Here is a 26,699-nt window from a genome sequence, read left to right as displayed (position 1 = left end):
ATATGGAGCAATTATATTGATAGTGTTTCACACAGCCAGGGCGAAACTCGGCCTGGTCTGATGAATATAGTGGGTCTTACACACTGCCCATAGAGCTGCGTGATCGATCAGCGAGCGTTTGCTCAAGCAGTTTCAGTATTCTGGGCCGAAAGCATCGGGGCAGACAGTACCGATTTATTAGACCGAAAGCAGCTTAGCCTGCAAAGCGGGAACCTCTAGGTTATAAAACCTTATAAATGTAGACGGGGAGGCCCAGCCTGCCGCCATACAGATATCTTGCAAGGCAATCCCACTGGACCAAGCCCACGACGAGGCCATGCCTCTTGTGGAGTGCGCTCTGACACCTAACGGGCACTGCAAGCCCTTAGAGGCGTAAGCCAGCGCTATAGCATCGACTATCCATCTAGATAGGCTCTGTTTCGACACGGCAAGTCCCTTAGAACGTCCGTTGAACAAGACAAAGAGCTGCTCTGTCTGTCTGAAGACAGACGAGCGAGACACATAAGCCCTTAATGCCCTGACCGGGCAAAGGAAGCTGGCGTCCTTTTCCTCGTTAGAGACCGGCAGGGCAGACAGGGAAATCACCTGAGCCCTGAACGGTGTGTTGATGGATTTAGGAACGTACCCGTGCCTCGGTTTGAGTATGACTTTCGAGTCATTAGGCCCAAACTCCATACATGTCGCGCTCACTGAGAGCGCTTGTAAGTTCCCTATACGCTTTACTGAAGCGAGAGCCAGAATAAACACTGTCTTGAAAGACAGGTGTTTGATATCCATTGATTGGATCGGCTCGAAAGGGGCACCCTTCATGGCCTTCAAGACCGTAGAAAGGTCCCACATGGGAACTGAGGGAGGTCTGGGAGGATTTAACCTCTTAGCTCCTCTAAGGAAGCGAATGACCAGATCGTTCCTTCCAAGTGACTGGCCAAGCGTTGGTTTAGAAAACACTGCTATAGCCGTCACGTAAACTTTGAGCGTGGATGGGGCTCTGCCCTCATCCAGTAGCTCTTGTAGGAAGGAGAGAACCTCCGTCACCCCACAATTTGGGGGTGAAAAGCCACGTGCTGTGCACCAGCTAGAGAACACAGACCATTTTGAGGAATAGAGCCGTCTCGTAGAGGGGGCTCTAGCCTGCATGATCGTGTTTAACACTCCCTCCGGGAGGTCAGCGGGTACCCGTTGATGGCCCACGCATGTAGGGACCAAAGCTCTGAGCGAGGATGCCAGATCGAGCCCCTGGCCTGAGAGAGGAGGTCCCTCCTCACTGGTATCGGCCATGGGGCAGCACTCGTCAGCTGCATCAGAACTGGGAACCAAGCCTGGTTCTTCCAGAACGGAGCCACTAGTAGCACTGAGCATCCGTTTTCCCTGATCCGCTCTAACACCTGAGGTAGGAGCGCGACGGGGGGAAAAGCATAGAGCGGGCAGCTTGGCCAAACGTTGGCCAGCGCATCCCTGCTCTTGGAGAAAAAGATGTTTTCTTGAGACGCAAACAGGTCTATTTCCGCTCTGCCGAATGTCTCCCACAGCAGTTGGACTGTCTGCGGGTGTAGAGACCATTCCCCTGCTGGAACATTGTTCCTGGACAGTCTGTCTGGTCCCACATTCAGGTGGCCAGGCACGTGCGCTGACCAGGAGGCGTTCCATCAGCCTGTAAAGGTTTCAGGACCTGATACCTCCCTGGCGATTTATGTAGGCCACCACTGACATGTTGTCCGAACGGACCAAGACGTGGTGTCCTGTTATCTGGGGACAAAAGCGCCTCAGCGCGTTGTCGACTGCCATCATTTCCAAGCAGTTTATGTGCAGAAGCTTTTCTCGTTCTGACCACTGGCCGAAGAACGGTCTGCCCTCGAGCAGCGCTCCCCATCCCGAGGTGGGGGTGTCCGTAGACACCACCTTCACACTCGAGGAAGTCCCCAGGCTTACATCTGACTGGTACAAGTCGATTGCTCTCCAAGGTTTCAGAACTGAGATGCATTTCTGATCGACCTTGAGGCGAAAAAGACCGGAAGTCCACGCTCGGCGCGGTACTTGCGCTTTTAGCCAGAACTGCAGCGGGCGCATGCGAAGCAGACCCAGCTGAAGAACTGCTGATGCTGAGGCCATGAGACCCAGCATCCTTTGAAACTTTTTGAGCGGGACTATAGCGCCGCGGCGGAAGGTTTCCGTCATGCGCTGAATATCCAGTCTGCGCTGCGGCGATAGCTGAGCTGTCATAGACAGCGAGTCCAGTTCTGTGCCCAGAAAAGATATTCTCTGACTGGGAGACAGTGAACTTTTCGCCCAATTGACTTTGAGACCCAGATTCTCGAGATGCTCGAGTAATATGGTCCTGTGTTCTATGAGCTCTGAGTGTGACTGAGCTAGAACCAGCCAATCGTCCAAGTAGTTCAAAACTCGCATTCCCCGAAGTTTCAGGGGAGCGAGGGCTGCGTCCATGCACATCGTGAATGTACGGGGTGCTAGGGACAGGCCAAACGGTAGGACTGTGTATTGATATGCCTGGCCCTCGAAGGCGAATCTCAAAAATTGCCTGTGGCGTGACGCTATTTGTATTTGGAAATACGCGTCCTTCAGATCTATTGACACAAACCAGTCCCCTTGGCGAATTTGCGAGAGGATTTTCCTGGTCGTGAGCATTCTGAACCGGCATTTTGAAAGCGCTTTGTTCAGCTGCCTTAGATCTAGAATGGGTCTGAGACCCCCGTATTTTTTCGGTACCAGAAAATATCTGCTGTATAGACCCCCTTCGCTCTGAGCTTGAGATAAAGGCTCTATGGCCCCTTTGCTCAACAGTTTCGCAATTTCGGCTCGAAGTAGATGTGCTACTTCCTTTTCTACCGTGGTTTCGATTCGCGCCGCGCAACGGCGGGGGCGTCGAGCGAACTGTAGCTAATTATGGAAGTAAAATAATGTCAAATGTTTTTGAAATAAAAAGCCTGTTGAATTCCACTACTTGAAAAAAAAAATAGGCATTGCATTAACCATGCTTGCATTTTAATGCATTGTATTTTTAGGGCTTGCATTTTTATGGGCTGAAATTCAACATGGTTGAATATTTAAGCTGTGAATATTTCAATTAAAAACATTTCAAACACCTTTTCATTATTAAAAATTCAATAATCCATATTCACCTTTCATATTTCACTTCCAAAATATTCAAACTTTAAAAATACAACCTATAATATTCAACAGGCAATTTTCGGTCCATTTTATTTCGCTTTGCAAATTCGCTTCCACAAATTCAGTGGTTCAAATTCGACAGTAAATTCAACATTGACGTCCAGGAACTGCAGAAAAGCAGTAGATTACCGAGCATACTCTCCATCTGCTGTTAGTCAACCTCACCAGCAGGTGGTGCAAAAGCGCTTGTTGTTGACGAAGACATTCATTCATAAAATGAAAATGATTATCTGTGTCAGTATATGCGGAAAAGATGATAAACACACAAAAGCTGTGTTTATGTTTCATTTAATAACTTCATTGTTACTTTCCCTGTGTAGCCTACATGTCATAAGCTTTCTCTACCATGAACAGGATTATAATCGGTTTCCCTCAATACCTCATACTCAAGGATTCCCCTTCCGTTGGTACAAAACGCTTTATGGGCTAATACAGTGATATGAAAGACCAATCTTGCACCTTATTGGGGTAGTAGGCTACTATATAGGCTACAGGCAAGAAGATGGACTCAGAATATGAACTTAACGCGCAAAGTTTCATGCTGAGCGTTTCGTGATATACTGGCATAAAATCAACACTTGATCAATTAATACTAACACTTCTCTTCTCTTCTCTCTCTCTCTCTCTCTCTCTCTCTCTCTCTATATATATATATATATATATATATATATAGTATGCCTACATGTATTGCATTAGCTTAAACTGTCATAGCACTTGCATATTGTTGTCCTATTGTTAGTTTAACTGTAAATCGCTTTGGATAAAAGCATCTGCTAAATGACTAAATGTAAAATTGGCTTGACATTGGACATTCGCACATTTAGAGACCTTCTCTAAAGTTGCATACAACATTGGCATACATGTTTCTAACTTCAATAGCAAACTTAAATTTATTTGAATAAATATCAAAAATCCAAAGGGTGCGCAGTATGCCTGACACTACATGAACACTTTACAGTTGGTTTTATGACTGTAAGTCGTTCTATTCAAATGCTACCGGAGTTAGAAACGTGTATACCAAAGTCGTTTACACTTTAGAGACGGTCCCTAAATGTGCGAATGTCCAATGTCAAGCCATCTTTTTACCAGTCTATCACTGGGAAACGCTCAGCATTAAGCTTTGCGCGTTATTCTGAGTCCATCTGCTTGCCTGCGAGTTTGGTCTTTTACATCACTGTAGTCCATTAAGCTAAGTTAAGCATTGTATATGTCCAGCAGGGGAATCCTGAAGTATTGAGGGAAACCCTATAGCCTGCATGCAGCACATCACCACAATATAAAGTAGGCAACTAAACAACCAAGAGAAATATATGTCAACCTCAAAAATGTAACATTGGATCTGTATATCCGCATCGGGGAATAACATAATCTCGTTCACGGTAGAGAAAGATGCATGTAGGCTACACAGGAAAAGTAACCGTGAAGGCACTGAATTTAACATAAAACTGCCGTCATAATAATCACAAATACACTTACATGCTATAAATGAGTTTTATGAATGAATGACTTGCTCTAATTTTGCTGGTCTTCGTCAACAACACGCGCTTTTGCACCCCCTGCTGGTGAGGTCAACTAACAGGAGATGGAGTGTATGCTCGGTAATCTACTGCTTTTCCTGCAGTTCCTGGACGTCAATGTTGAATTTACTGTCGAATTTGAACCACTGAATTTGTGGAAGCGAATTTGCAAAGCGAAATAAAATGGACCGAAAATTGCCTTTGAATATTATAGGTTGTATTTTTAAACAGTTTGAATATTTTGGAAGTGAAATATGAAAGGTGAATATGGATTATTTAATTTTTAATAATGAAAAGGTGTTTGAAATGTTTTTAATTGAAATATTCACAGCTTAAATATTCAACCATGTTGAATTTCAGCCCATAAAAATGCAATCCCTAAAAATACAGTGCATTAAAATGCAAGCATGGTGAATGCAATGCCGATTTTTTTTCAAGTAGTGCAATTCAACAGGCTTTTTATTTCAAAAACATTTGACATTATTTTACTTCCATAGCGAATAGCCTCTTTCTATAATGTTCAGCAGCCATCTTGATACCCCGGGAAGCTTTGCCCACGCATTTGCATGAATAGCTAGGGTTTGAATGAGAACTGGGCTCTGGCCGTGACATAGTGGCGGCCGGAGAGCTTCGGTATGCTGTAACATAGACACCGCGCTTGCAGCGTTCGAGGCGGGGGGCGCACTGATAACAGCGGGCAGCCTGCCCGCGCTCAACTCTCTTACGGCAGGTAGCTGAGAGAGAGCGAGCGGGGGGGAACCTGTGGGGCTCGTCATGTCTGTGAGTGAATGTGGGCGCGGGACAGCGAGCACATTTACACTGAAAACACCGTCGGCCTGAGCAGACTGTATGTGTGTTGGTTTCGTTTTACAGAAACCGAGAGACATGCAGTGTGTAGTGTTTGTGGGCACTGGGACGTGGGCACGTTCACTACATTTAATGCGCAATCGACATGAGTCGATTTTATGTGCGCAAGCCCTGTGGGACGGGCTGTGCCTGTGTGTAGAAACAAGCACTGGGCAGTGGGCAGTTTTACTACACTTATAACACCATCGGCCGTGGCCGGACATTTAACGCACAATCGACATGAGCCGATTTTATTTGTGCGAGCCCTGGGCTTGTCATGTCTGTGAGTGAATGTGGGCACGGGCACATTTACTACACTGAGGACGCCGTCGGCTTGAGCCGACTGTATGTGCGTTGGTTTTGTTTTTACAGAAACCGTGGGACATGCAGTGTGTAGTGTTTATGGGCACTGGGTCGTGGGCACATTCACTTCATTTAATGCACAATCGACATGAGTCGATTTCATGTGTGCGAGCCCTGAAATGTGGCGGGCTGTGCTTGTGTGTAGGAATGAGCACTGGGCGTGGGCATTTTACTACACTCATAACACCATCGGCCGTGGCCGGAATACCAGTAATACACTCTTTATGAGATTTATCTGGGCCGACGTGAAAACGGCGTTTGTGTGCAGGCAAACGGGCTGTGGAACCGGCTTGTTTTCTGCAAAATACACTGGAACAGTCGCATTTTCTGGAACTGAACGAGCGAGAAGTTTTGGTGGAAGTCTGGCCGCAGCGGGACTCGAAAACCATCGTTTTCCTAGGCGGGCTAGGAAGGCTTTGCCTCGGGCTTTACCTCAATCTCAGGCCGGGGCTCACGCGGAGGGAGGCGGCGGCCAGCAGAGCGAGAGCGCCAGATAGCGTCATCTTGTCTTGTGACAGCGTTTGATTGCAGGCGTGCACGTATTAAAACAGGCTCGTTTACTGCAATATTGATATTTCCAGTCACCTGAACTTAGGAGGGGACAGAGAAATGTGTGAGAAATGGAGGTTGGTCCAGCCTCAGCGGGACTAAAACACTCTCTTCCTCCTTCCGCCGGTGAGTGACGCACACGAGGGGGCGGGGTAGCTTTCTTGTAACGTAAAGAAAAGCTAGCCCCTTTGAAGGAAAACATCCATCCAGAGAGCATCATCATGTCTTGTGACGGCGATCGTTTGCAGGCGTGCGTGTATTACAACAGGCTCATACACTGCAATATTGACATTTCCAGTCGCCTGAACTTAGGAGGGAACTGCGAAAAGTGTGAGAAATGGAGGTTGGTCCAGCCTCGGCGGGACTAAAACAGTCTTTTCTCCTTTCACCGGTGAGTGACGCGCGCGAACTGAGCGCAGGGAAACTCTCCTATGACGTAAAGAGAGTTAGCCGCGTGACCGTCCGCATCTGACATCCCATGTGAGCGGCGCAGTTTGCGGGGCGACCATAGAGGGGTGACCATTCAGCAGCTGTAATCCTCCATAAACGTGGCTTCTTCGTCGTCATCTATGACGGAAGCGGCGGCAGACGGCGGCCGCTGTCCGTCAATGAGAGACTCGAGCGAAGCAGGTGGCGAAGCTGGCGGGCGAACCGGCGAGCTTTTGCGGGTTGGAGGAGGTTCCGGGACCCGCTGAGTACGGCGCTTTACGGCGCGGCACCGCAGCGGGCGGGGGTGCAGTCTCGACGACAGAAGCCAGGCGAGTCCTCAGAGTCGCCACGGACATCAGCTTGCAGTGAGGGCAGCCGCCGTCGGCGAGCGCGAGAGCTGCATGTTTCTCACCCAGGCAGGAAACGCGATGACATGGCGGTCCCCATCGCTGAGTGGGGCTCGGCATGAGCCACAGGAAGGGGCATCTTGAAAAAGACACCTAGCTCTTTTAGTGCAATGAGAGCGTGTGTCGCGGCGGCGAACACACACACACACACACACACACACACACACACAAATTCCTCTTGAAACAAACTTTGTTGTATTATTTTAATTTAATACTGTGAAGCTGCTTTGATACAATCTGTATTGTGAAAAGCGCTATACAAATAAACTTGACTTGACTTGACTTGACAAAACACAATAGAGGAGAAAAGGATATAACGCCGGATAGCGCAGCAGGAACGGCGACTGAAGGCGGCGCGGCCAGCGGCTTCAGATGCAATGGCTCGTCCCGCTGAAAGGCTTTATCTGACGGCGCGGCTTCTTTCTCTCAGGATCCAGCGATGCGCGAGCTCCGCTGAAGAGATGAAAAATCAGCTAAACCAGCCTCTTGATGCTATATTTATAGCCCAAGGCCACGCCCGTTTCGATAGGGCCTTATCGATAGGCCGCTGCAGTTGCCGCAGGGCAGCCAATAGGCGCGCGAGCTGTCTCGCCTGTGTCTGCATGCTGCCGCAACGCGTTTTACATTATTCCAAAATTAAGGATAATTTTTGGCTTTGGCTTCGCAGTACGATTGAACCGTATCGATAAGGAACATCGATGTTAGTTTCAAAAGTGTTATTTTACTCAGATTTGCCAAAGTGTGGTAAAGTCTGCAATAAAAAAAGAGATAATAAACATAATAAACTCAAGTATTTCTCGATAAAAAAAATTCCAGACACCCAATCTCTCTGGTAACCAAATGCAAATATCTCTAAATTAACAATTATATAGGTTATTGTGTTTTCTCATTATTATTCGCTCATTAATTTTGTTGTAACAATGCAGGCAAACATTATAAATGTTATTCACTGGTTTCAGGATCAAAATGGATGCTGCAATGGTTTTCGTCTTAGTTTTATATTTACAGAAATGTGGTTAGATCTGTTGGGTGGATAAACAGCTTCTGCTGGATGTTTGTGGAACGTTTTTTTCTCTAAGTACGATAAACTCCTGCATGTGCAATTTAAGAGTGCACGCTTTCACTGCGTGATGTAGCCTCTTATAATGCAGTGTGAATTCCCCTAAACATCAAGATATGAGGATAAAATCTGGATGACTTTTCATATCTTTTTACACTTATGTCGTAAGACCATGTTAAGCAATACCACACGAGAAAGAGTGCTGCTTTTCCTGAACATCAGCATGATTGTAAATGTGATACTGATTTTATGTAAAAGTTCAAAAAAACAAAAAGCTAACAGTCTTAGACACAATATTACATCTTAGACACAATATTGTCTGTTTTTGCTCTGTTTCACAAAGAATATAGTTATATCATATAGGCTACAAACAAATCCACAGAAGAGCAGTCACACGTATCTGAGAAACACACACACAGCAGTGTTTTGTTTGAATCTGTATTTTTTAACGAATTGGGTCAAAGATGATTCAAAGACCCATTATTAAATGCAGTCACTTGCTTCGTTAATATTTTTTATTGTTTTAATATTTTTCAAGTTGTATTCAAAACAATATCAACATTATTGTCACAGTATGTTCAGTGTGTTTAGTTTTCATGGACTTTTAGTTTGTTTTCATTCATCTTCTGTGTTCCTTGTTCGTTTGCATCAGCTTCTGCATCTGCACTATCTGTCTGTCTGTCTGCCTTTTGGGATTTACTACTAAACTTTGTCTGGAACAAAGACATTGTCTTCGACTGCCTGCACACACCCGTGACAGAAGACCGAATCAAGATATGGATTATGCAGCTCGATTTGCTGCTGTGGCTCTTGAGAGCACAGATTTTTTTGTCTTTTTCTTTAAAACGTTTTTTTTTTTTTTTATCTCGCCATCACCAGCCCCTACGACGATGAGACCCTGGAGTCACTGTTCTGGATCAGGGTAAATTACCATCATCCTGTCGACCTCCCAGACACCACTGGTCAGAACTGGAAAGAAGCCATCATCCGGTGTCTGGAGAGCGTCCTTCCCCGATCCAGAACACAACCAGACCCAGAGCCCGAATCACCACCATCGACCGCGGAGAAATCGTGTGAGTCCCCCGCAGATGGAGAGCTACCCCCCACCTGAGGACAGAGCTGCCCCTCGTCCTGGACGTGGCGCTCCATCAAGCTCAAGGTTGTTAAAACTGCACCAGACGCCAGCTGTTCAACCTCCAGTCTGTAGGCAGACTCGTCACCGTCCTGGATGAGGCCGATAAGTGTGGTGTCGTCTGCAAACTTCAGGAGTTTGACAGAGGGGTCTTTTGCGGTGCAGTCTTTGCTGTACAGAGAGAAGAGCAGTGGAGAGAACGCACCCCTGGGGGGTGCCACTGCTGATTATGCAGGTGCTGCATGAGGATTTTGCCTGTCGGTCAGGAAGCTGGTGATCCACTGACAGATGGAGGCGGGCACAGGAAGCTGGTGATCCAATGACAGATGGAGGCGGGCACAGGAAGCTGGTGATCCACTGACAGATGGAGGCGGGCACAGGGAGCTGGTGATCCACTGACAGATGGAGGCGGGCACAGGGAGCTGGTGATCCACTGACAGATTGAGGCGGGCACAGGGAGCTGGGTTCATTTGGACAGGAGGATGTTTGGTATGATGGTGTTGAAGGACGAGCTGAAGTCCACAAACAGGATCCTCACATAAGTCCCTGGTTTGTCCAGATGTTGTAGGATATAATGCAGTCCCAAGTTGACTGCATCATCCACAGACCTGTTTGCTCGATAAGCAAACTGTCCAGCAAGGGTCCAGTGAGGTCCTCCAGGTGGGCCAGCACCAGTCTTTCAAATGACTTCATGACCACAGATGTTAAGACAACAGGTCAGTAGTCATTCAGTCCAGTGATTTTGGGTTTCTTTGGGACGGGAATGATGGTGGAGCGTTTGAAGCAGGAAGAAACTTCATACAGCTCTAGTGATCTGTTGAAGATCTGTGTGAAAATAGGGGCCAGAAGGCGGACTTTATGTTGACAGAAGCTGTTAGGCTAGAATTTCAATGTGACGCTTCTGTTAGCACTGGCCAGTTGGTGGCGCTATGTCTATAACTACATTTAGGCATGTATGTGTCTTCAGGCCAGGGCATTTATTAAACATGTGAAGTGTGGGGGAGATTGGACATTGTATGCTTGAGTTACAACAATTTCCTGTTTTATGCTGATAATAGCATGCTTTAGCACTTAGCACATGTGTTTCAACTAGAGTTTTATAAGAGTTATTTGGCTCAGATTCACCAAAATACCAAAGTCTGCAATCAAAATATCTGATTATGAACTCGAAATTTTCCAAAGACCCAAACTTTCTGGTAACCAAATGATATTTCTCTAAATGAACGATTACATTTACAGGTTACTGTGTATTTGCATTAAGGCGAGACACTACAGGTGAATAGGGTACATTTTTTAACTAGCAGATATCACCATGAAACTTTCCCAGTTGATTACCTACATTAAGATGAGAAAAAAATGTATTACAAGTTTTCTGTAATTTAATGTTTAAATATGCAAATTAGGCAATATCTATATGCCTAATAAATATGCGCTAATTTGCATATATAAAAAAAAAAAAAATCTGAGTATTGGATAAAGCAAGGTTAAAATTAATTTTTTCATTGTGTTCACATATTAGATGGGAAAAAAATTACAGAGGGATTTATGGATATACTTTTGTTATCCTGTAAATCAGAAAATACTGTCAATAGCCTTAAATTATTTTCGCCATGTTTTTTGGAATAAAATGTTATATAAATCAGGCTAGGAATAAAATATTTACAAATCCCTCTGTAAATGTCTTCATAATATAACTAGGTACAAGACTGGAAAGTTTGGTGTATATAGATGCTACTGAAGTGGAGATTTCGGACTTGGAGTATGAGAGAAAGGTCATTTTGAGAAAACAGGCTTTAAAGATTTATCATCAGCCAATGAAATTGCACATTCAGCCCTTTTACTTTCATGATTGGTTGCTGATACAAAGGAAATGGCCATATTTGGATCCGACAGCATTGTACAGGAGAGAGAGAGCTTTCTAACGGTGCATGTGATGACAGGGAGCAGACAGCGATCACGGAGCGGCATGTTGATTAAGAACGCCAACTTTTGTTGAATTTATGAGAAATCTACTGACGACAGACAAAGAGACAGACAAAACAGTAGTAACAGACAAAGTGTAGTAAAATAAAGACCTAAATGTGTATTTCGGACTTTTTTTCACCACAAGTCTGAAAGAAGACATGTTATTGAAGACAAATATCCAAAAATCTCAAAATTGACCAGTAAAAAAACCCGGTGTTTTTGCCTGCCGTGTCTCGCCTTAATGTTCACTCATGAATTTTGTAGTAACAACACAGACAAACATTATACATGTGATTTAGAGCTTTTGAGTCATTCCACTCCACACAAAACATCTTTACACTGAAATAAAGTGAATCCATCAACAGTCAAATAAGAGTCACAGGTCAGAGGTCAAATATGATTGACAGCTCACAGCACTAAATAACACACCTGTAACGATCACCAGCTGGAGTGCCTCTGAGAGTCACCAGAGGGCACTCCACACCAGACTGATCACATCACAAACTCAAATTCCCATCATGCCGCTTACCTGGGACTGATTGCACATACACCTGCAGCTCATCCACACTCATCTCATTCACCTGCAGCTCATTCACATACACCCATATAAACCTCTGTCACTCTTCAATTCACTGCGAAGTATTGCCTTGCCCCGGCATACAATATCTGAGCATTTTTCCTGTGTTTGCTGAACTGTTACTGACCTTGGATTGTTTATACTGACTTCTGATTCTTCTGCTACCTGTCTCGACCCGGATTGTTCATTGGACTGTGATTCCTGCCGCCTGCCTCGACCCTTGCCTGTTATCTGTTTCTGCTTTGAGATTATCTTTATTGTTCTGACTACCCCTGATTTACCCTGCCTGTTGATTATTCTAATAAAGCTGCAAATGGCTCTTACTGCGTCCTCCACTTCGTAACAGAATATTTCGCCGCTTCAGATCCAGCAGCTGAGAAAAGACCGAGACCCACCATGGACCCACTAATCAGTCTCTTCCGCCTCAGTCAAGGTAACCGATCTATAGAGGAATATGTTGAACAATTTTGTGAGCTCTGCCATGGGGTAGACTTGGACGAGGCAGTCTTAAAGGATAGTTTCCGATATGGGCTTGAGGGCATGTTAAATTATCTCATGCCTGACAACACCCCTCAATGGACTCTATGTCAATATTGAATTCGCTCTTAAGGTTAAGCAGATCATCCTTTTCTGCGGGCCCTGTGGATGAGGGTTCCCATGAACTTACCACACCCGTTGAACCAGAATTCTGCTATACCTCCCCGTACTCTCGTTACGTCTTAGCAGAATTTCCAGAGCCCTGTCACTTCTCAGCAGATCTTCCAGAGCCCCGTCACTTCTCAGCAGATTTTCCAGAGCCCTGTCACGTCTCAGCAGATCGTCCAGAGCCCCATCACATCTCAGCAGACCGTCCAGAGCCTTGTTATGTCTTAGCAGAATTCCCAGAGCCCTCTACTGTTGAGGGGGCGTTTCCAGAGACTGTTCCCGTCACGCCAGCCATCAAGCTAGTCACCGGATCGGTCTATTATCGTCCAGGACTGGTATCCAGTGTGGCCGATTTCCCGCTGAGGTCAGTACGTGTTGCCATAAGGGCCATCGTGCAGGAGTCTCGTCCCGCTGAGACTATCCTGCATAAATCATGTTTCACCGAGACCTTCCTGCCTGAGTATCTTCCTGCCGAGCCTGCACTTCACGCCAGTCCAGTCGAGCCTGCACTTCACGCCAGTCCAGAGCCCTCTTCGCCGCTGGTCCTGCCCAGCTCAGAGCCCTCTTCGCCGCTGGTCCTGCCCAGCTCAAAGCCCTCTTCGCCGCTGGTCCTGTCCAGTTCAAAGCCCTCTTCATCGCTGGTCCTAACCAGTTCAGAGTCCTCTTCGCTGCTGGTCCTACCCAGTTCAAAGCCCTCGCTGCCGCTGGTCCCGTCAAGCTCAGAGCGCACTGATCCTGAGCCAGAGCCAGAGCTTCACGTCAGTCCTGCCGAGCCAGAGCCAGAGCTTCACGTCAGTCCTGCCGAGCCAGAGCTTCACGTCACGTCCGCCCGTCCAGAGTCTCGTCCCGAACGAGACTGAATCTGTTCCTGAGCTTGATACTGATACTGAGCCTGAGCCTGAACCTGCTCCTCTTCCTCTTTCCACGCCTGTGTCTTCGGACAAGATGGCCGACTCCACGCCAGTGTCTTCGGACAAGATGGCCGACTCCACGCGTGTCTTCGGACAAGATGGCCGACTCCACGCGTGTCTTCGGACAAGATGGCCACCACCGAGCCAGTGTCTCAGGACAAGATAGTCTCCAGCCAGTGTCTCAGGACAAGATGGTCTCCGCCGAGCCAGTGTCTTCGGACAAGATGGCCGCCGCTGAGCCGGTGTCTGTCCCTGAGCCGGTTCCTGTTCCTGAACCAATGTCTGTTCCTGTGCCATGGTCACCTCCCTGGCCTCCCGAAGGGTCGTCGCCTCCCAAGTGGTCGTGGCCGCCCGAGGGGTCGTCTCCGCCGTGGCCGTTCGAAGGGTCATCTCCTCCCTGGCCTCCTGAACGAACTGATCCGCCCTGGTCGCCTGCACAGCCTGATCCGCCCTGGTCGCCTGCACAGCCTGATCCGCCCTGGTCGCCTGCACAGCCTGATCCGCCCTGGTCGCCTGCACAGCCTGATCCGCCCTGGTCGCCTGCACAGCCTGATCCGCCCTGGTCGCCTGCACAGCCTGATCCGCCCTGGACATCCGTTCTGCTGCAATCTACAGGTCCTTTTCTGCCCCACGGACCTGGCCCTCCATCCCGCCCCCGGATCCGCCTCCGCTCCACCTCCCTCCTGGACTGTTTTTGGAGCGTCTGGAAGCCGCTCTTTGGGGAGGGGCTATGTAACGATCACCAGCTGGAGTGCCTCTGAGAGTCACCAGAGGGCACTCCACACCAGACTGATCACATCACAAACTCAACTTCCCATCATGCTGCTTACCTGGGACTGATTGCACATACACCTGCAGCTCATCCACACTCATCTCATACACCTGCAGCTCATCCACACTCATCTCATACACCTGCAGCTCATTCACATACACCCATATAAACCTCTGTCACTCTTCAATTCACTGCGAAGTATTGCATTGCCCCGGCGTACAATCTCTGAGCGTTTTCCCTGTGTTTGCTGAACTGTTACTGACCTTGGATTGTTTATACTGACTTCTGATTCTTCTGCTGCCTGTCTCGACCCAGATTGTTCATTGGACTGTGATTCCTGCCGCCTGCCTCGACCCTTGCCTGTTATCTGTTTCTGCTTTGAGATTATCTTTATTGTTCTGACTGCCCCTGATTTACCCTGCCTGTTGATTATTCTAATAAAGCTGCAAATGGATCTTACTGCGTCCTCCACTTCGTAACAACACCAGTAGATACAGATATCTAATCCAATATTTCACTCTTCTGCTATTAGTTTTCATTCAGGGCCAGAATTCATTTGAAAATGTAAGATCAGCAAAAGCTTGTTGATTTCCGTGATGTTAAAGGAGACGGATGTGTGAGCGGAAACTAACTGAGGTTGGGGGAGGATTCACACACAACCAGATAAATATCTCAGTTCAGTCTTTCAGAGCAATCTGAGTGTTTTCAGACATTAAGAGTTACTATCGTGGGCTTTTCAGTGAACCGATGAAGAAAATGTTTCTCAAATTAGTTTTGCTCTGTTTGTGTTTGTGGCGTCTGGATGGTGAGTTTTAAATGTGTTATGGTTTCAGTTGTTTCTGTTCTGATGTGATAAATTACTGGTTAAAATAGTCAAAGGATTAACATTCACTGTTATTCTCGTATAGAAACAAATGTGTGATTTTGCTGAGAGAACTCTCTTATTTGAGATTAAAGTCACTTGATTATATAAAACTGTTTAACTATTTCTCATTTTCATTCATCTTTTGTCTTTGAACTTCTGCAGAATATTAATCACTTCACATTTACACGATTAAAAGTATTTTAGTGAAGCTTCATCAAACCAACATCAAGTGATTTTAAAGCTTTAATCTGTGAAAAACTCTGTTCTCCAGGAGTGTTTGGTGATGATGCGTTTGTGATGGTGGGAAATTCAGTCACTATAAACTCTGATTTTACTGAAATGAAGGATGATGATGTGATTCAGTGGAGGTTTGAAGATGAAAACACTTTAATAGCTGAAATCAATGTAACGGCCGACAGAATCACTGTAAATGATGATGTTCTTGATGGGAGATTCAGAGACAGACTGAAGCTGGACAATCAAACTGGATCTCTGACCATCACAGATATTACAACTGAACATGCTGGAGAATATATACTACAGATCAACAATGAGATCAAGAGGTTCAGGCTCGGTGAGTAAACCTTTTGAGTGATACGGTCCCATATTTGGGATTTGGAATGTTCAGTGATGTCACATAACTGTCAGATTCAAACTGTTCAGACAATTTGAACTGCGGCGCAAACAAACATGGCGGCGCCATCTCAAATTTTAAATCAAGATCATGACAAGCATGACAAGCCAAGAAAACAATAAGGGGGAAACATTCTAAAATAAATGTTGCCTTGAAAAAACTCACCCAGTCAGAATCATGCGTGAAAGGGTTAAATAGACTAATGGTTTCACCTGATTTTAATGACAAAATTAAATTAAACTCCATTTTATCTTTTTGTTGTTTTATGATATTGTTTATTTCAGTCACTCTAAACTCTTATCTTAGTAATAGTAATTTATAGTAATCATCAGTATTTTTTAATTTTTTTTATTAATATGCAACAAAAACAAAACGTACATAACAACCAACATGGTTTGTGTGAGTGTGTGCGTGCATGTGTGCAAGTGTAACTGGGTGTGTGAGTGGAAGTAACTTTACAGATGTACAACAGACATAATAAACATTAATAAACACATAAAATACATATTTATGACAGTAATATTGATGAAGATAATATTTGTTTAAGCTCCCAATCAATGTGTATGCATTAGAAAAGCAAGACATGTAGTGCTGAACCAGCCAGAGGCAAGAAATTCAAGGCGAAAGGATGATGGCAGACAGCGGAGATGCACAATCCCAATGATCCTTGCCCAGAACTAATGCCAACTGCATAGGAGAGGGACTGGGATGCCAAGGCCAACTTGGGTGCAGAGGCAGTGCATATATATACACACACACCTATATATATACACACACACACACACACACACACACACAAACACATACAAACACATTCACATACATACACCTACACACACACACACACACACACACATATACATATATATATATATATATATATATACACAGGTCCTTCTCAATAAATTAGCATATTGTGATAAAGTTCATTATTTTCCCTAATGTAATGATAAAAATTAAACTTTCATATATTTTAGATTCATTGCACACCAACTGAAATATTTCAGGTCTTTTATTGTTTTAATACTGATGAATTTGGCATACAGCTCATGAAAACCCAAAATTCCTGTCTCAATAAATTAGCATATTTCATCCGACCAATAAAAGAAAAGTGTTTTTAATACAAAAAAAGTCAACCTTCAAATAATTATGTTCAGTTATGCACTCAATACTTGGTCGGGAATCCTTTTTGCAGAAATGACTGCTTCAATGCGGTGTGGCATGGCCGTAATCAGCCTGTGGCACTGCTGAGGTGTTATGGAGGCCCAGGATGCTTCGATAGCGGCCTTAAGCTCATCCAGAGTGTTGGGTCTTGCGTCTCTCAACTTTCTCTTCACAATATCCCACAGATCCTCTATGGGGTTCAGGTCAGAAGAGTTGGCAGGCCAATTGAGCACAGTAATACCATGGTCAGTAAACCATTTACCAGTGGTTTTGGCACTGTGAGCAGGTGCCAGGTCATGCTGAAGAATGAAATCTTCATCTCCATAAAGCTTTTCAGCAGATGGAAGCATGGAGTGCTCCAAAATCTCCTGATAGCTAGCTGCATTGACCCTGCCCTTGATAAAACACAGTGGACCAACACCAGCAGCTGACATGGCACCCCAGACCATCACTGACTGTGGGTACTTGACACTGGACTTCAGGCATTTTGGCATTTCCTCCTCCCCAGTCTTCCTCCAGACTCTGGCACCTTGATTTCCGAATGACATGCAAAATTTGAGCAACCACTGAGCAACAGTCCAGTGCTGCTTCTCTGTAGCCCAGGTCAGGCGCTTCTGCCGCTGTTTCTGGTTCAAAAGTGGCTTGACCTTGGGAATGCGGCACCTGTAGCCCATTTCCTGCACACGCCTGTGCACGGTGGCTCTGGATGTTTCTACTCCAGACTCAGTCCACTGCTTCCGCAGGTCCCCCAAGGTCTGGAATCGGTCCTTCTCCACAATCTTCCTCAGGGTCAGGTCACCTCTTCTCGTTGTGCAGCATTTTTTGCCACACTTTTTCCTTCCCACAGACTTCCCACTGAGGTGCCTTGATACAGCACTCTGGGAACAGCCTATTCGTTCAGAAATTTCTTTCTGTGTCTTACCCTCTTGCTTGAGGGTGTCAGTGATGGCCTTCTGGTCAGCAGTCTTACCCATGATTGCGGTTTTGAGATATGAACCAGGCTGGGAGTTTTTAAAAGCCTCAGGAATCTTTTGCAGGTGTTTAGAGGTAATTAGTTGTTTCAGATGATTAGGTTAATAGCTCGTTTAGAGAACCTTTTCATGATATGCTAATTTTTTGAGACGGGAATTTTGGGTTTTCATGAGCTGTATGCCAAAATCATCAGTATTAAAACAATAAAAGACCTGAAATATTTCAGTTGGTGTGCAATGAATCTAAAATATATGAAAGTTTAATTTTTATCATTACATTATGGAAAATAATGAACTTTATCACAATATGCTAATTTATTGAGAAGGACCTGTATGTATATACACACACGTATACACGTATACACACATACATACACACACACTTAAACTTTGTGATTTGATGGAATTTCCACCAGGCTGTCAGAGCTGTTGCTATTGTTAGCGTTTTAAAACAGTGCTGTTTTTTGATCGCCTGACTATAAAAAGGTAATTCTGAAATGATAATGTCCTTACAAATGGTTTGTTCAACATCTAGCCAAGTGTTATCTGATGGGTTAGGGTGAATCCATTTGTATATATTGTGGAGCTGATTGGCCAGAAAGTAGTGGTAGAAATGTGGTGCTTCCAGTCCTCCTAGTGTTTTTTGTTTCTGTAATGTAGTCAATTTAATTCTTGGGGTTTTATTTTTCCAGTAGAATTTGATAGTGATTGAATCTAGCGATTTAAACCAGGTGAGGGTGGGTTGTGAAGGTATCATTGTAAATAAATAGTTTAATTTAGGGAGTATAGTCATTTTAATTATTGATATTCTGCCCATAATTGATAGTGGTAAGTTCATCCAGCGTTGAAGATCATCATTTATTGTTTTAAGTAGTGGAGTATAGTTGAGTCCAAACAGCTCTGACAGCCTGGGGGAAATGTTAATACCTAAATATGTGATGTAATTGGTGCACAGAGGGATAGGTAGTGTATGGGATGTCACATCCAAGCTGTTGGAATATAATGGAAGGATAACAGACTTACTCCAGTATTCAGAAATATTTGAGAATGAATCAATGAGTTTGAGTTTCTTGTAATGATGATGAGGGGTCTTGCAAATACAGTAGTATATCGTCAGCGTAAAGACTAATTTTATGGTGTATATTTTGTGTTTGAATTCCTTTAATGCGGCTGTTTTGACGAATAGCTGCTGCTAACGGTTCGATGAAAATGGTGAATAGTGAAGGGGAGAGTGGGCATCCTTGTCTAGTCCCCCGGTGCAGTGTGAAGCTTCGTGATGTTAGTCCATTTGTGATGACAGTGGCTGAAGGTGAAGTATACCGAATTTTGATCCAGTTAATGAATGACTCCCCAAAACCAAACCTCTCCAATGTGGAAAACAGGAATTTACAGTTGACTATCAAATGCTTTTTCTGCATCTAGAGTAGCTATGATGGTTTTGTTTTTTTGAGTTGATGAGTAATCCATTAAGTTAAAAAGTCTGCGTGTGTTAGTGGAAGCGAGTCTACCTTTAATGAAACCGGTTTGATCTGGATGGATTATAGATGGTGTGACTTTTGTGCACTATAGATCTAGTGCTTTGGTGATGATTTTAATGTCTACACTGATTAGGGAGATTGGACGATAGCTTGACGTTAACTTTGGGTCTTTATTGGGTTTGAGAAGGAGTGAAATTGTGGCAGTGTTCATGTTATCCGGTAGTTTTGATTTTTGTTTTGATTTATTTATCATTCGGATGAAGAGTGGTGATAAAATGGACCAAAATTGTCAGTAGAACTCTGCAGGAAATCCATCAGGACCTGGTGCTTTATTGTTCGGCATGAGTTTTAGGGCATTAAAAAGTTCATGTTCTGTTATGGGAGATTCAAGGGTATTTATTTGAAGTTTACTGGGTTGAGGCAGATTAATACTGTTGAGAAATGAATTGATGTCTTTCTGATTTGGGTCTTTTTCTGAGGAATATAATTTACTGTACATTTTTTGAAAGATTTGGTTTATTTCCTGAACTTTTAGATCTATCTATTGTTGGGTCTAGAACTGTGTTGAAATCACCTGCTATTATGACAGTTAGAAAGGTTTGAAATGGAGGAGAAAAAAGTCTGGAAAAAAGATGGGTCATCTGTGTTTGGGCCATATAGGTTGCCAATTGTAATTGGGCTATTATTAATAGAAATCTTAATGATAATAAATCGTCCTTTGGGGTCTATAACAGTGGTGTTATGAACAAATGAGATTCTTTTACTTATTAAAATGCATACACCTCTTTGTTTTGTGTTGTAGTGAGCCGAGAATTAGTGGTTGTACTTCGGTGATTCAATTTTGTTATGATCTGATTCTGATAGATGTGTTTCTTGTAGAAGTCAAATGTCGGCCTGTAATTTATTTAGATTCAAATCTTTGATCTTCTTTATCTGAGAACCAAATCCGCGAACATTCCAGGTTAAAAAAGTAACAGTTGGCATGTTTTACTGAAAACTAAACATAAACGTATATTGAGGGGGAAGCGAAGATATATTTTTTCTATAAAAAAAAAAAAAAGAAGATATTTAAACTATTTATTTAGGGTTGTTTACAGTCGGGAGCCGCCATTGTAATAACAGTATACCAATACAAATAGGCTTTTAAAAATATATAGGGTCCATATCTGGGCATTTATATAGTACTTTCTTTTAACAAAACTAAGAACTAAAACTATTGCAACTCTTGCTTAAATACTGGAGAAATATACTCTTGTTCATGTAGTTACAGGGTAAGTGTGACTTCTGCGGCTGGACATTTAAGTGGTGCTTGTTACTCTTTTGTTCCATTAAAGGTGCTCTAAGTGATCTTGGGTGATGTCACTTCTTGTTGACGTTTAAAGTATTGTCAAATAAAACGGAGGCTATAGCTAGACCCTCCCTCCTCCTCATCCGCGCCCTAACCCCCCAAACCACAAGCCAAAGTTTTCTTGTCAGTTATTGGCTGTAACAGTTTATGTTTCGTGGTGCAGGTGAGCCAAGTTTGTTTTTCTTGCCGTTTGTGGAGCCTGTGGTGTCTACAGAGACCGCGTTTTTTTTTTACAGTGTGTTCAGGGGACAGGCAGCTAGCGGATGGTGAGGAGATGTTTGCTGTATTGGCCTAAAAAACGCGTGACATCGCTTAGAGCACCTTTAAGTTAATACTAACACTTTCTTTTCTTTTTCTCTTCTATCAGATCAAGTTTGAATCTCTAAACTCAGTTATTATGGATTGATTAAATAAAATAATGTAAATATGAAGCTCAGATACTCAACAGCATTAGTTTTAGTGTGACATTAAACATCAAAGCAAGTGTCTTTTTTAGTTATTGTTCCATATATAAATCTGTTTCTCTTTTCATTCATCATCTTTTGTCTTTGAATTGCTGCAGAATATTAATCACTTCACATTTACATGATTAAAAGTATTTTAGTGAAGCTTCAAAACAACATCAAGTTGTAACGTGCTCCAAGAACTAAGTCAAAGTCAGGATCTAGATGATGATAAAAAGTATGTTTAATGTCTCAAAACAGTAATTCATGGCTTGAGCGTAGAACACATGACATAGAGCGTAGAGCTTCACCATAGCAATGAACCATGAAGGGCACGTTCACACGAACATTAGAACAGACTAACATTCAAACAATAATCCGTACAGGTAAGAAAAGAACACCATGGTTAAATAACAGGACTAATTAGATAACACTGGACACCTGGGTCTAATTACCAAGAACAAAACTACAAAGACCATGAACAGGACATGAACTGACAATTTTCACAATAAAAGACATGACAAAGCACAGGATTCTTACACATGAGTCCTAGCTGGGAACATGAGAAGAAAGAGGGTAATAGTTTTGGATGGAGTGTGGGGAAATTAGTTCGAGATATGAGATTGGAGGAGGTTGGATATGCTCCAATAATTCCTTTATCTCCAGTACCATTATGGGTTATGCCCCAACCAGAAGTAGATTTAAGTTTATTAGAAAAAAGACAAAAGGAAGGTTCATATGAAACAGAGGTATATAATGTAAGGGAGTATATTGGGTCAAGATATGGGGAGTATATGCACATTTTTACAGATGCATCAAAAGATCCAAAAACTGATCATGTGGGTTCTGCATTCATTATTCCAAAGGTTAAAGTGTATAAGAATAAAAGGATATCAGATTGTTTATCGGTGTATACTGGAGAGATGTTTGCAATAATTATGGCAATAAGGTGGATTAGGGAAGTTAAAATATCCAAGGCAGTAGTATGTTCAGATTGTAGTTCAGCTCTAATAAGTTTGAAGGAGATGAAGTCAGAAACAAGACAGGATATGGTAATAGAGATAATTCAAGAGTTATATTCAATCAAACAAGCTAGTTTAGAAGTACAGTTTTTGTGGGTTCCAGCACATATTGGGCTGAGAGGTAATGAGGAGGCTGATGCATTAGCAAAAAAGGCAATAGAACGAGATATAGTAGATATACCGATTTTATTTAGTAGATCAGAAATTAAGTCAATTATTAAAAAAAATATTCTGAAAATATGGCAGCAATATTGGGATAATGAAATAAAAGGTAGACATATGCATCAAATAGAGCCAATAGTGGGTAAAGGAAGAGTATCAGGTAGGTGTAGGTATGAGGAGAATATGATTACAAGATTAAGATTGGGACATACAAGATTGAATAGTACATTGCATTTAATAGGTAAGAGTCCAACAGGTTTATGTGAGGCATGTGAAGTTAGTGAAACAGTTGAGCATGTAGTAATGCACTGTAGGAGATATAATGTTGAAAGGAAAGAGTTGAAGGAGGAATTAAATAATATAGGAGTTAAGTTCACTATTCAAAATGTATTAAAGTCAGATAGGAGTATAATAAATCTAATGGTAGAATATTTGGGAAATACTGGGTTAAATAAGCGCATTTAAATTAGGGGTTTTATTTTTATTTTATTTTTTTTTTCTTCTTCTACCTGTCATGGGGGCTGAGAGTAGACGGAGGAGCTGAACACGCAGCGCCGGATGAAACTCTATGAAGCCTCTGTGCGGGTAAATAGAGGTTATAGTTGTGTCAATGGTCCATTTCCTAGATAGGTGGCGGTAATGCACATATCTGTCTGCGATCCGCCGTAAAAAAGCAAGAAGAAGAAGAAGAAGAAGGATTCTTACACAAGTGATTTTAAAGCTTTAATCTGTGAAAAACTCTTTTCTTCAGGAGTGTTTGTTGAGTCAGTGTGGGAGAGAGATTCAGTCTCTCTAAACTCTGGTCTTACTGAAATGAAGGATGATGATGTGATTCAGTGGAGGTTTGGAGATGAAAACACTTTAATAGCAGAAATCAATAAACGGGCCGACAGAATCACTGTATATGATGATGTTCTTAATGGGAGATTCAGAGACAGACTGAAGCTGGACAAACAAACTGGATCTCTGACCATCACAAACATCAGAACTGAACATGAAGGAGATTATAAACTACAGATCAACAGCGAGATCAAGATTGTCAGGCTCTCTGTCACTGGTGAGTTAAATATCAGTTTCACTTGTTTTATATTTTATTCAGCACAAAGATACAATTAATAATGCAACATTCATTTTGCTTTTGGTTTTTACTAATGATATTCATTTCAATTTAAAATTTCAAAATATTTACTTTTATAAATCATTATTACATGGCTTGGTTGAGTTCTAATGTAGAATGCGGTGTGTTATTTCTTGATAACACCGTTGCCATGAAAAACAGAGCGTTGCTATGGACGCAGGATTCTAACTGTAGAGACGGAATGGACTATTTTCTTTAGCGGAAGCAATGCAATCGTTTTTAAATCAATAAACTCCTTTTTAAATCAATATTTTGTCAAATTATTGATTTATTTGGTGGGCAGCCATGTAATAAGCGGGATAATGTAGAGCGAGGCGGTTGTTATAGCGAATACAAGCCCTTCAGACTGATTCAAGCTCCGCTTCACGTCGGGGTCCTGATCAGCCTGTCGGGGTTGTATTCGCTATAACAACCGCCTCGCTCTACATTATCCCTTACTTAACTGTGTGTGTGTGTTTGGTGATTCAGGACTGGAGTCAGTGATTGAGGGAGATTCAGTCTCTCTAAACTCTAATCTTACTGAAATGAAGGATGATGATGTGATTCAGTGGAGGTTTGGAGACACTGCAATAGCTGAAATCAATGTAACGGCCGACAGAATCACTGTATATGATGATGTTCTTGATGGGAGATTCAGAGACAGACTGAAGCTGGACAATCAAACTGGATCTCTGACCATCACAAACACCACAACTGAACATGATGGATTTTATTATCTACAGATCAACAGGGAGATCAAGAGTTTCAAGCTCTCTGTCATTGGTGAGTTCAAAAAAGTTACACTTGTTTTTTAATGACTTTTTTAAATTATTATTAATTCATACACAATTTTGTTTTTTTATATTGTTTATTTTTAATGTAAACTTTAAACTATTCAAATTTAGTAAACCATCATAAAGCTATTTAACAGTATTAATCTTTGCAAAACCTGTTTCTGTTTGTTCTGTGTGTGTTTGACAGATGAAGTGAAGTCAGTGTCAGTGATGGAGGGAGATTCAGTCTCTCTAAACTCTGATCTTACTGAAATGAAGGATGATGATGTGATTCTGTGGAGGTTTGGAGATGAAAACACTTTAATAGCAGAAATCAATAAAGAGTTCGACAGAATCACTGTATATGATGATGTTCTTGATGGGAGATTCAGAGACAGACTGAAGCTGGACGATCAAACTGGATCTCTGACCATCACAAACACCACAACTGAACATGCTGGAGATTATAAACTACTGATGTTTTCAGGAAGTTTCTTATCAAAAGCATTCAGAGTTTCTGTCTATGGTGAGTAGAGGTCATTTTTCTTCTCCTCCAAATATTCTTATCTACTATTTACATGTTGAATTGTTTAATCTTTTGTAGTTTGAGATGACAGACCGTATAAAAACTCACTTTAAACCGAATATAAGATTGTTGATTAGATTTGATCATGTTTCTGTGTATTCAGAAATATTAGTTGATGTCAGCGCTGATATTAGTGTTTATTGACTGATCTGATCTCAGTTTGATGTGTTTATTCCTCAGACTCTGTCCACTGTTGTGGTCCTACTGAAGCTGTGATCCGATTGGTCCTCTCTGCTCTGGTGGGCGTGGCTACTGTCATTATTGTGGTTTATGAGATCAGATCCAGAAGAGCTGAACGAGATCAAGCACATATTCACACATCAGGTACATGATTGATGATGTCATTTCTCACAAACTGATTTTGCACATATAAATGTATGCATATATGAATGTATGTCAGATATATTTATGCCTTGATATTTTCATATTTTTCAGGAAGTATTTAAATCTAATGCAGAACGCTGAACTTTAAAGGTTCTTCAAGTGTGTTTTCTGTTTTTGTCATAAGTAATACTGCATATTTGAGCTTATTTAGTTTCTTCTTTTTTTTTTTAATCTTATTTGTCAGTCTTTATTGTTTATATTTCTCTCAGATAGAAAAAAAAAGTGAATGAAGAGACACACATCTCACTTTACTGCTACTGCTGTATATTTGCTGTATGCATTTTCTTGCCTTATCAATAAAGTTTCTCACTCTGAGGTTCAAGGGTCTCTCCATATTTAATTACATTTATTAAGTCGAGTGACTCCTGGATAGTCCTCCTTATATAGTTTAAAGATTTCAGAAGTGTGGAACATATAAAGCTTTACATTATTAACCCTCTGGGCTTCTTCGTAAATGGGTTACACTTAGCTTCCTCCCGCCCGAAAACGGACGAAGCCTTAAAATTTTACTTTACTTTTTCCCAGGATAACCAATCAAATATATTTTTGTTCTATAATGTTTTCTGATTATTATTTAGAATTTATGATACTTTGCATTAATTATATAATTTTTATGAGCTATTTTTTCCATTAGAATTAATATATATATTTTTATTTTATTTATTTTATTTTTCAATAAATGCAACATTTCACATCAAAATAGAGTGCAGGCCTAAAAAAAAAAAAAATCAAGTGAGAAGAGCGCCATCTAGTGGCTTCAAAATGTATAAATATGTGTCATGTCCTATAACCGCCTATAGGCGGCCTATAGCTTTTTTATTTATTTATTTGATTTATTCCCATTCGGAAAGAAACTAATTAATTACTAAGCAACCACTGAATGGAACAACACAAATTATATATCATTTTAAAGCTTCGGATCTCAGCTTTTTAATGCATCTAATTACATTTATTAACTCCTAACGAGTGCTGAGTAATCCCTCTAAAACCGAGTGTACCGCCAGCAGGCGCCACCTAGCTGCGAAAATATTCATTACCATATTTTTCAAAAATCTTGCCTTAACACAAAGTTGATGTAATTTGAAAGCTTAGAGTCTGAACTTTACAGTGAATGTATTGGTGAGTTATTTGCTGATAAATAGAATTTCTTTTTTTTCATAATCTATAAAATAATGTACTGCAATGTGTCAAAAACATCATACAGCTCATGAAACATTCTCAGATAATTGAAAATGGCACTTCATTTTTTACAGCATATTATTACAATTAAAATGAGCCCAAAATGAACATAATCTATTGCTTTTATGACAAGATATTCTTCATGGAGAAACAATTGCCCATGAGGGGGTGTCAAAGACTGTACAAAAAGGCTGTCTCTTTTCCAAATGCTGTA

At 42.3% G+C, this 26,699-nt stretch overlaps 1 protein-coding gene across 1 annotated transcript in view; it reads left to right on the top strand.

Annotated features, from left to right (window-relative positions):
* The window catches only part of LOC309474951 (uncharacterized protein), a gene marked incomplete at both ends in the record, with an annotated part of 355,810 nt that overhangs the window by 39,995 nt on the left and 289,116 nt on the right, over positions 1 to 26,699 (top strand). The window contains one exon of the mRNA XM_082137569.1: positions 23,289 to 23,503. Within this exon, the coding sequence (XP_081993695.1) occupies positions 23,289 to 23,503 (215 nt within the window). The remainder of the gene's footprint in view (positions 1 to 23,288; positions 23,504 to 26,699) is intronic.

Source organism: Leuciscus leuciscus, assembly GCF_965113295.1.
Source record: "Leuciscus leuciscus genome assembly, chromosome: 15".
In the NCBI taxonomy this organism is placed as follows: domain Eukaryota; kingdom Metazoa; phylum Chordata; class Actinopteri; order Cypriniformes; family Leuciscidae; genus Leuciscus; species Leuciscus leuciscus.
This window is presented reverse-complemented; position numbering and strand designations above follow the sequence as displayed.